Consider the following 12,061-nt stretch of genomic DNA (forward strand, 5'->3'; position numbering starts at 1 on the left):
TCTTAGTGTTTGCACCTGGGGAATTGTGTGTTAATTGGGTTCGAGCTGTGATGACTTGAGTTAAAGATATTGAATGCCAGTGCTTTCTAAATGAGCACATGGTGCAGCCAGTGATATATGAAGGGATTTGTGTGTAGAGTTTTTCACAAAAAGTTCAACAAATCTGAATCATGTGTGGAAACAGGGGAATAGTGTTTATAGTTTTGGGAAATGGGTCTGTCTTTTGGTAGATGGCGTCATGGTTTGGGATGTTTAGTTAATAGGCCCAGTTAAGGCCCTGACACACCAAACCGACGTCAAAGAACCAGCGGCGACGAAGGCCGACTGTTGCGTCGCATCACGTCGCCTGCGTCTGGTCCAAAAAGTTGCACTTGAACACACCGCAAAGACTACAGCCGACGGCCAACTAGCACGTACGTTCTGCGCCTGCGTGAGGGGATATAACCATATGTCTGATAAGAAGTTGCAAATGGCACTGGCGTTTCTGGCTGGCGTCAGCCCTTGGTCTTTTGGTTGTGGAAGAAGAAAGGAAGAGGCGGAGGCGAAAAATAAGGAGAAACCGCACTAAATGGGTGAAATCATGAATAACGTTACTCCAGCGACAGGCTCAAGGGGCTTTCCCGAACCTGTGTCGAGAGCTGGAGATAAATGAAACCTCCGCTCGGCTCTTTCCTGTTCAGTTCCACATGTTGAAGGAATTTATCAGTCCAATCATCCAGAGGCAAAACACGAACTACCAGTCAGAGTGATCTCTCTCACCGACGGGCTCCGACGCCGATTCAACATGCTCAATCGGCCGAAAAGCTGCCGAAAGGGTCCGACTAGTGCCGATGGTGCGGGACACACCGCAAAAACTAGGGACACTGACGCTTACCGACGGCCCGACGTTGGCCGACGGCCGACCGTCGGCCTGGTGTGTCAGGGCCTTTATAGTGTGTAAGCGATCGAGAAAAACTGTAATACGAACTTTGTATCTTAAAGCATTAAGTTACAGTAGTTTCAAGAAAATCTGTTTTTCCCCTTAAATATGCAAATTTAGACAGCAAGGTGCTCCATAATCTAATCAGATCATCTACTCTATAGTCGGTACATTTTTCATCATTGCCTATCATGCCTTGATTCAACCTCGTTTGACCTTACCATTTCACTACACTACACTCTATCCAGCCTCTTCACTGTAGTAAACTCACTGCTTATGTGATTAATGGTATGTTTTGCTATGTTAAGTTTTTGTATTGTATACATTGCAGATGTAAACCTGATATTTTTTTTTTACAAAGGCCTCTTTGTAATTATGTAACTTTAGTTACCAAACCTAGTATATTCTCTTGTGGGCAGCCTTGCTGTAGTTCAACTTCTTCAAATGTGAAGTGACTGCTAGCTTGTAAAACTAGACTTTGAAATAAGCTTCTGAGATTCCAGATTATTTGTAGACTATGCATCATACCTCCCCGTGTCTCTATCTGAACTCCTACCTGTTCTATGTAGCTGGCACAGCGGACTGCTTCCTCCATATGCTCCTGATCTGACTGTAGGACATTTCGTATACTGTCCACCAGCTCCTGAACCTCAGGGGCCAGGCCCTGGGCGGCCGGCTGCTCCAGTATTCTCCTGACCAGTTGCTGGGTGTGCTGGTAGCTCTGGTAGTCTACCATGGAGGAAGGCCGGGGCCGGCGGCGGGCCCTACTGCCATTGTTCCCCCGCCGGAGGGTGACCTGGCCCTGGATCTGAGCAGCCAATGTGGGCTGGGAGGTCTGGGTGGAAGAATCAGTGGTCTGAGGGGAAGGAGCAAGGGGAGCATCGTTGCTCAGCACTAGGAGGAGAAAGGAGAGGGAAAGGGGATTATTAGTTTACATTACGTGGACTGGGATGGTGTTTTATGTGTTTTTCTTACAATTCTCACCAATGTGATCTCATATTCCCGTACCAATTTCCTAAGATTTACATGAAGACACAAGCCAACCTTTAGCAGCGAGGTCCAGCAGTACAGGGTCACTGTTGGAGCGGTGGATCCTTGGTCTCCTCCAGGGTCTCAATGCTGGAGTGTGCTGCTGCCAAAGGGGCTGGGACTGGGACTGGGGCTGGGGCACTGAGACTGGCACTGCCAATACCAATTGGGGACTTATGTCTAAGACAAGACACAGAGATAGCAAATAGAGACAGACACACACACACACACACATAAAATGAATGTCAGTGTCTGACAAGCAAATGAGACTGACTGAGGCTGACAGGGTTGTTAAAGGAAAAATCCACGACCAAATCTGATGGAGCGTGTCTCTGAGCGGCCTCGAGCTGAAGAGGTAATGTCTTCACTCAGAGAACCATGGTTACAATGCAACCCTCCATTCTCTATCATATTGAGATCACCTCTTCATAGAACAGTTTGTGTTATGGGATTATTTAAGATGATGAGGAGATGGTGCAGTCCCAAACCACTCAAAAACCTGTGAATTATGTACAACACCAGTGGCAAACAAGTGTACAAATATATTTACAGACCCCTGGGCTTGACTGGCCACCAGATGTTGTGCCATGTTGTGCCATGTTGCTGTAGGCCTAGGTGCAAGACATACCTGCGGGTCTGGCGGGGCCCTAGGGCCAGCTCCCAGGGGTGAAGGGGCCACTCAAGACACCCCGCAAGAAGCTGAGGTGACCAAATAAAGAGGGTGAAGGAAATGTCCTTGTCTCAACTGGCTCACCAGTCATACAGGAACAGTAATGTGGTCATCACCTCTGATGATGCATGTCCAGGACAGCCTCTCCAAAGGAGGTGCCGGCCAATGTTTAGCTGGTAGGACCGCATAAATACTGAAGGGACTGCGTTGGCTCCCCCACTTCGGTGTAAGCTATAATCCAGTGGGAAAGTCTTGATACAGGCTGGCCAATGCAATCCGCCTTGAAGCAGACAAAGAGCTGGTCTGACTTCCTGCCCAGCCCCCTTGTACTTTCAATGTACAGCTTCAGGGCCCTACCTGGACACAACGGTGACCACCTTTGCCTGCACCCTTTCCAAACCTGGAACAGGCAAAGTTCAACTATCTGGTTCACGTGAAGCTCAGAGAGCGGCATAGGGGGATAGGACAGGTTAGGACACAGAACAAACCCCGCCCTGTCCAGAAGGAACTTGCAGAGGCTCCCATGTACTGACAAAGCATGCAGTTCCTCTAACCTCTTGGCAGATGTGATGGCCAGCAGGAGGCTGTTTTGAGTGACAACCACTCCAGCCTGCTTTGGAGGCTCCAGGACCTTCTCTTATGCAAGAGTGCATATGCAAGAGCACCAGCGGAACCACCTGCACTGATGCAGCCATTAGGCCAAGGAGGAAAAGACTCCGCCTCCACTTGACCTGTTTCCCTAGCTGAAAGTTATTAAGGCAGGATCTGAAAGACTCCTGACTCTCTGATGTCAGGGTCATTGTTGCAGACCAGGAATTTAGCCATGTGCCCAGGAACTGGGTCACCTGGGTAGGCTCCAACTGACTCTTCTCTAGATGCTTAATGTGATAGCACTAGGACATCTGCTGGTGGCAATGTTCCTCTATCTGGGCACAAAGCAGCCAGCCATCCAGATAATTCAGTATTCTGACTCCTTGCAACTGCAGGGGGGCCAGTGCTGCATCCATGCACCTGGTAAAGGTGCAAGGATCCAGGGAAATCCCAAAGGAGAAGATGCAAAACTCAAAGATTCTACGCTCAAGTGCGAACCTTCGAAACCGCCTGTGCCCCTCCCAGATGGGAATCTGGAAATAGGTACCTTTAGGTCGATGGTCGCAAACCAACCAACCTTGTTGAGGGTCTACCTTACCCTTGGGAGAGTCAGCATCTTGAACCTCAGAGGGCAGAGATATCTGTTCAGGCTTTCATCCTGCTCCAGGATGAGGAAATATTGGGAATAGAACCCAGCTCGCTGGTCGCTCGGCCCAACCTCCCTGAGCCAGTGGCCAGCTAACTGGCACTGTCACACGAGGGGCCTAGTTCAGAAGCTGGGGGAGGGGCTGGCTTCCTGTGTGGCCTCAACTGAACAAGCTCCACCTCCCTAGGACACTTAGCCAAAGGAAAAAATATTACTAATTACTAATTGGGCCTTTAACAGGGCACTATTTCCCTATTTACACACCTGAAAAAAGAATATTTCTTGACAAAGCTTTCAACATAGTAAATACAGACTGCTATTGGTTTGATAGAATCCTTGCAAATGTAACTGTGTAGATGTACAAGTGGGCATTAGCCTTTTAAAATTATCAAATTTATAGATGGAAGAACATATGTACAGACTGACAATCACAGAAGCCAGTTTTTAATTGACTTTAAAATAGTCTTTAATTCCTAGCACTCACTGTCTGTGTGTGAATGTGTGTCCTACCTTGGACAGAGGTTCCTGCCTCAGGGCTGGGAGTCTCGTTTACAGTCAGCTCTGTCATGGCAATCTCTGTCTCCTGAAAAAAGAGGACACACTGGTATTGTAACACAAACTTATCATAGAATTAACTCCTCCAACTACAGAAATGTTTAGTTGATTAAGTCGTAAGATTTCCTTGACAATTTTGATGATTAAACAGTAATAACTGAATCAACGAATCTCTAAAAAAAAAAAGCCTTCCCTTCCCACTTTATTGTACTCATATAAATAATGTTAAATTATCTATTTAGATCCAGTATTTACTGATGACCAATGCAAATATTATTGCACTAATAACAATAAAAATGTAATAAAAAGTTATTAACAGGCGAAAAATATCCTATTCAACTAAAGCACGAGGGTGCAGCCCTACAGCATATATTGGGCAAAATACAGAAGACATAGAAATATTTCTATTATTCTCCACACAGCTACTGAAAGCAAAGGTAGTCAGAGAAGGTTCAACCAGTCCATTGACTTACATATGCTAACAATGCTAACAGTGCTCAAAGTGGCGACAATAGTACAAAATGACCATAATATATCTATGGAGGGTTCACTAGACATTGCTGTTGGATCTCTGATTTAATTAGCTAGCTTACTTGTCTTGTTGAAATGTGACTTTATGTCAATTTCAGGTCACCATAAGCTGTGCCAGAGACCCATCCATGTTGTTGTAATTCCTACTGGTCACTGACAAAAGTTGATAAAAGTAATAGATTACTAAATGTCCTTTTAAAGCTACTGTGTGACAGATCTGCATGATTAAAATGGGTTGGAATTCTAAATTAGTAATCTTGATGCTAACGATTCTAATGCTAGTCTAGAAAGGGTAATGATGACTGTAAGGACGCTAAGCTAGTGTGTACCTGAGTGACTGTAGTGTCGGTGGAGCTTCCAGCGACAGCCTCGTATGGAGGAGGGGGATCTAAGGGGCAGAAGACTTCTACCCCTTTAATCCGAGCCCCATAGATATGAGGTAGGGGGATCACGCTGTCCCCGAACATCCTGAAACACAAAAGCCAGACAACACACAACTAATGAGTCCAAGTTGTTGTATCATATAACACTCCCACTGCCCAGTTACCATCAACCCTGTTAAAAAAATACTTGAGTAACCCTCAAATTCCATTCCATTCTCATGTTTTGTTGCTGTCAGCATGGCATCAGTGTGTCATTGTAGCTGCAGCACAGAGTGCTTTTAATTCTGAAAGATGAGTAGAGGAGAAAAGCGCGTGGACCGGATTCATCAATATGCAGAAGTATAGCTTTGGTATTTTCTCACTATGTGCACGAATGTAAAGCTATTTTTTTTTCTTTCCTGAGTCAATACACCAGAAAACAACCAATATCAACTTTATTTCTCATTATTTTAATGTACTATATGAGGGCACACGCGAGAAAGCTGATTGCAATGATGGGATGATGGTAACTACAAAAGCAAATGTATAAAAACATGAATGAGATGAAATGATTGCCATGTCAGTGCGAGTGTGTGTGGTGTTACCGGCGAGCCAGACGCGGCGTGTATGAGTAGAAGGTGGAGAAGTAGGAGGGGGGAGGGGCTGGAGCCACAAACTCATCTGGGTCCGGGGCCTGAGTAGGCTCCTCCCCTTCCTCCACCGTGGCCCTGGGCTCATCCTATCACAGAACAGTGATGAGTTCCATCATAAATCAACAATCAGTAATGTCTGGGAATACGTATCTTAACAAGTAAAGAAAAGGAAATGTACACAGACATGTTTCTGGGAATACATTTGACCACTGAATTGCAGAGTGCTTTTGGTCAGATTGTGGGTTTCTGTTTTGGTTGTTGGCTGGTTTTCACCACTAATACAGAGTAGGCAGGTTGGCCCTTAACCGAGTGCACCCACTGACAGACTAATGGCAAAATAAATTATTGCACAGGAATATTATTTCAATAACATGGTCATTGATCTTCTCTCATTTTCACTATCACTTCACATGGCATGTGTGGCTTTGCCCTTTTGGCTTTCAGGTTTTAAATCTGAATCCATTTCCTCTGAATCCAAGAATCCTACATTTTCTTCAGCCAAGAGCTCAAATGAGAGATGTAGTTTCTCCCTGGACCCAAGCTCAAATCAATCAATCAATCAGTCGAGTCCACTGGGGCAACTCGGGCTCTTGAGATGACACCTCTCCACACATCTCCCTCTCCCAAGATCAATAAAACAGACAAGGGCCTACATCAGTAATGCAACACAACTGCCTGGTCTGGAGGTTCTGGTGTCACGGAGGTATCGTACCATGCATGGAGGTCTTGTTGTGAAGATCTGGAGGTATCGCAGGGCAGCAGCCATGAGGCACACCGCTGTGGTCAGAGCATTCAGAGCGCACAGCGCAAACAAAACTTTCTGGGAGACCAAAGAGACACAATCAGATGAGTTAGTATGGAGGAGAGAGGGCAATTGTATCCACTGCCCAAATGTATACAAAAAAACATCACCTGGCACAAAGACCAGCCAATAGCAGATTGCCAGTGCAGTACCCTACTTTTCACCATTAGATGCCAGGCTTCACCACAGATTTGGGTGGGGTTTAGTTACTCTTTAAGGAGGACAGCACTGAAACCATTTTTGACCAGCTGCTGCCACACAAAACGATGGCAAGGGTTCAACACAGATTTTACGGTGCCTGCGTTCAAACTCGAGATGTGTGAGAAAAAGGTGGAGGTGCATTGCAAACAGAGATGCACTGATCCACTACTGAGCACTGGAATTGATCTAAAGCCTAAAAACACTTAATCTGATATTGGACACTGCTCAACGCTTTTTGTAGTTTAATTTCCCTCCCTTCAGCAATGAAAGTTATGAAAAAATAAGTATCTTTGTGTCCTTTGTTTATTTCATTACTTTTTTTTTTGTACTTTTTTGATGTGGTGTGATTTACAACTGAAACCATAACACTAAAGCTAATATTGGTACATTAGTCTAAATGTAGGCATTGTGACAACACTAATCCCTAACCGAGTGCATCCATACAAATGGATTATCAACAGCTGTGATAAAACATAGTCTGTATTATTATTGGTGTATAATTGGTCAAAGTTATGTACTGGTATTAGCAAAGAAAAAGTGGTATGGCTTAGAGATGGATCATAAAAACTGAATATTTGGATATTTGTTCATGGGGATCAACATCAGATTTTGTAATTTGGCCATTTACATTTTTTTTTAAATATTGACATGCTCCATTCAAATCATACTATAAAGCAAGGAATCTCTGTCTCTGTTAATACACTTTGAATAAACAAGCGAACAGCGCTCTGTGCAGCAGCGGGAAGAACGGGCACTGAACTAGTAATTTTAAAAGACTAAACTACAGAGAGCTCAAAAGGCTGAGTAAGAGGCATACACCAGCCACTAGAGGGCTTCTGCTGTCAGTCAAAAACCCTCTACCTCTCTCTGCCGTTGTTTTGTACTCGGAAATTTACAAGCTTCTGCCAAAAAAATTAGTTCAGAACTGCAACCATAGAAACATCTGAAACTAGCATCTATGGCTACACTGTAGCAGAACTGTAACCATAGAAATGACTGTAGCTAGCATCCATGGGCTACACAGTAGCAGAGCTGTAACCATAGCAATGTAACCAGCAATGACAATGAAAAAATGATCCAGCAATGGGTTTCATGCTCTCTGAATGAATTAAAATATTGGAAAAATCGTTCATGTTTCTAGATGGTCTGTTATTCAGAAACCTCAGAATGCCTCCATTGGCCAACCTCAATGGAGTATTCAACAAAGCTGTGTGATGAAGAGATGTGGCCCCCCTACCTTGAGCAGCGTCCTCATGGTGCCACAGGAGTGTGCAGGGTGGAGCAGAAGCAGCTTCTCCTCTGGACATTTGGAACTGGGGGTAAGGGAACAGCAGTAACAGACATCGCCCGCCTCACTCTGAAACAACACAGAACACACAGGAGACACAGACACAGATTGTTGCTTTAAAACCCATTTATATGAATTTACTTATCTTTTATTTAATCATCAATGTCTCAATGAGATCAAGATCTGTGAACAAAAAAGACATTCATAAAATTGACAAAGAAAATACACAATACAACTCTGTCACACAATCAGCAACATACAGGGACATATGTTATTAAAAGCAATTACAAACTCCATAATCAAATTCAGACAAGGCTGTGGATTTTTTTAATGATTTTTCTATTATCAAAAGAGGAGCATGATTTTTGATACCAAAATCGCACTGTGCCAGGTGACTTGTATTGGCACACCCCTCTAGTGCAGTGGTTCTCAAAGTGGGGTCCGGGGACCACCAGGGGTCCTTGAGGAGGTTCCAGGGGGTCCCCAGCAAATTGCTAAATTGTTAAACTTCAGCATTATTTCATTTACAAGAGGTTAACACAATTAGAGAATGTAGAACAATGAGTATTTTGATCATTCACTGTTATCTCTCTACCTACAATACAGATAGTGATGGAATTCTGGACAAAATCATATCTAACAATAAACATATTCTCAGATTTGGGTCTGAGAGACAAAAGAATCTGCTTGCGTCCAACAAAATTACCACTTCACCAGCGCAAGGTCACTACGCATGATCTTCACCAGCATGAAAATAGGACCCTAAGTATAAGCACACTAACATGCTTGCAGGCACACACACAGACACACACACACATTCACTCAAACACACACACATGCACACACAGGGCTCTGTTGACACAGCAGTGTGCATGACAATGCATGACAGTGCCTATTCTTATACTGTTAACACCTTCACTGACAGGAAAGGAGAGAAGGATGGAGGGAGAGAGGAAAAGGCTAAAGTGAATAACAACAGAAAAGGCACTGAAGAGAGAAAGCCACTGGGTAAGAAGGGAAAGGACAGAGATTCAGAACAGTGAAACAGGTTATATGGTATTGTACTTTACAAGTGTATTGTCTTCAACACATTTTTGCCAGGTTTTCTCATTATAATGAGCTCTTTTCTCATTATTATTATATTTCTCTTTTCTATCATAATTCATAATTTTTCTCACTGTTATGAGAATTTGAACAGGTAGATCTAAAATATGTGCATCTTCCGATGTGAAACAAGTTGGTAATGCGGCAAGGAAGAAATTATTAACTTTTGGTGAAAATCCGACATGTGGAACTGGCATATATTGACAATTGCATAGCGTAACTTGGCGGATCTAGTTACCTTATGTTTTCATCCCTGGAGGTCTGGAGGTGATCCGGATCTGGGATTTCTGCCATTAGACAATTTTCGTTTTTTTACCCATAACTATTATACTGTGTTCACGCTCTAGTGGGAAAGTCTGACATCTGGGACTTCAAAACTGGCTGCTAAACAGCGCTGCGTCCATCTGCTATTTTGTCGGAAAATCGCTCGGAAGACAATCGGTAAACAAACATAAACCATTACTGAGGCTGGAGAATCTCTACCGTGTGCCTTCTAATTTAATATGTTTTAGTACTAAATACATTTCTTTGTACCATGAAGATTTTATACCAGCCCATGCCTAGACATGAGTTACGAATTCCAAAAATTAAATGAACAATAAGAACTGAAAGTGGGCATCCATCTTGCTTCTGTCTATTTATATTTATATGAAATAATAGGACCCCTGGGATGAACAGAGGAGAGGTAATTGGTTTAACATGTTGCTGATGAGTTTCCACTAAGGAGGAAGAGAAGGAAGAACAACAAATGAGACGGCCAACACAAACACACACACGTAGACACACACAGATGCCGTCTCACCAGTTGACAGTTGGTCATGCTGGAAACAAGTTGGGCTCCCTGGCAGCAGAGGATGAAGCCGGCCAGATTGAGGAGCACACACACCACCGACAGCAGCACAAACACATTGACCTGGAGTGGGGGGTGGAGGGGTGGAAAGGTGGGAGGGTCGGGGGTTCATATTAGAAGAAACAGGGAATGGGAGGGGGGAGGGGGGGTCATAGAGGGAGGAAGGAAGGAGAGATGGATTATTGTAATTTTAATACTTGTGTCTCACAGCTTTTTGTATGAACATATAACACTATAGTTAGAATCAGTGCACATAATATAATCAAGTGGTGAGAGAAAGTGACAAAGAGAGTTAAATTGAAATGCCAATACAGTTGATTAGATTAGAGTAGACTAATTTAGATTAGATGAAACTTTAATGCTCCCCATGGGGAAATTGGGTCGTTGCAGGCAGCAATTCCAACACTGGAACATATTAAGTAGGAATATTCCTACTTAATATGTTCCAGTGTTGGAATTGCTACATGTGTGAATGAAAAGTATAAAAATTAAAGTCTGGTTTCCAGCATTAACAGGATGTGAAACAGCAGTAGTGGTATCAGAAGCAGCAGAACTTAAGACAGAAAGACAAGTGAGATTTGTAAATTATGAAAAAGGTGGAGAATTATAAAAAAAAATATATATATATATATATGTATATCAATATACAGTATATGCAGTATATCACAACAACAATATGCGAGCATGGGAAAAGACACTATGTGAAAGCTTACGGCTAATGTACAGGGTCGTATTCACATCAATGGAACAGAAGTACAAAAGTGACTAGGCATGTAGACGTGTGTTGAGAGAACTACCTTCCAAATATATTAACATTTTTCTGATGTAGATAATATGTACTGGAGTAGATTTGTATGTCAAAACAAATCTGAGAACCTATAAACAGCCAACACCCAGACACAGAGAGAGAGAGAAGAGAGGGAAAGGAGATAAGAGAAAGAGGGAGTAGCTGTACTAAGAGAGAGAAAAAAACATCCATGAATCATCCATGACTTATATGCTGATATGCTGAAAAATATTAAAACTTCAAGTTTGATTCAGTTTTTATCTTATTCAGAGAGACATTACATTTTACATTTTGAGAAGTTATTACAAATGCCTTGTCAATTACCACCACAGCACTGATCCATGTGATTGATTATGCCTAACAGCCTAGCAGGTTTCATAATATTCTAATCACTCAATTTCACAACCATTAATGACTGAATGACTGAATGAACAACAAGGTTAACTCATCTTTTCCAGGGACCATGAGAGTCCATCTTTGGTTTGGGTGTCTTGTGACATGGAAGAAGCTACTGTTGGCGAGCCTTGTGGCAACTGATCTATGACCTCCACCAACATGGACACAAACATTTAGTGGGGGAGATAAGGTAGAGGGAGAGGGAGAGAGAGACTTTGCTGACTGAATGACAGCCAGGAAAACCCCATGAGTCAACTGTTTAACAGACTCTATGTTTGTGTGTGTGTGTGTGTGTGTGTGTGTGTCATCCTGAATCTGGGTAGGAGTAGATATCATTGAGACATAATGATATAAACCACACAGCAGCCAGCTGAGTTGCTGTTTTCACCTCTTTTCTAAAGCTTGTTGTCAAATTCTGCTCCGGAACGAAGCTCCTCCCGGTGGTAAAAACATTTCCTCCCAGAAGTAGGAATTCTATGTATTATATTAAGCTTTTAAACTTGATGTGCAGTTGATTTCCTACAACCATATACACCATATAAATCAGGGATTCTCAAGCGTTTTCATGTCACATAAACCCACATTAGACCACAGACCCACATTTGATCAGGTTTAGTCCCAGGGACCCATGTGGGAAGACTTTAGTTGCTGATTTAGTATTGAACTGTAGAGCTGTC

General features: G+C 43.1%; 1 protein-coding gene across 1 annotated transcript in view; it reads right to left on the reverse strand.

The window, feature by feature from the left end:
* Positions 1-12,061, reverse strand: part of fam189a2 (family with sequence similarity 189 member A2) — a 32,153-nt gene that overhangs the window by 2,044 nt on the left and 18,048 nt on the right. The window contains exons 3-10 of the mRNA XM_071914263.2: positions 10,154-10,264; positions 8,197-8,316; positions 6,669-6,776; positions 5,909-6,042; positions 5,271-5,409; positions 4,366-4,438; positions 1,964-2,128; positions 1,476-1,813 (exon numbers count right to left, since the gene is read on the reverse strand). Of these exons, the coding sequence (XP_071770364.1) occupies positions 1,476-1,813; positions 1,964-2,128; positions 4,366-4,438; positions 5,271-5,409; positions 5,909-6,042; positions 6,669-6,776; positions 8,197-8,316; positions 10,154-10,264 (1,188 nt within the window). The remainder of the gene's footprint in view (positions 1-1,475; positions 1,814-1,963; positions 2,129-4,365; positions 4,439-5,270; positions 5,410-5,908; positions 6,043-6,668; positions 6,777-8,196; positions 8,317-10,153; positions 10,265-12,061) is intronic.

The sequence above is a fragment of the Centroberyx gerrardi genome, chromosome 8 (assembly GCF_048128805.1).
Source record: "Centroberyx gerrardi isolate f3 chromosome 8, fCenGer3.hap1.cur.20231027, whole genome shotgun sequence".
Lineage (NCBI taxonomy): Eukaryota > Metazoa > Chordata > Actinopteri > Beryciformes > Berycidae > Centroberyx > Centroberyx gerrardi.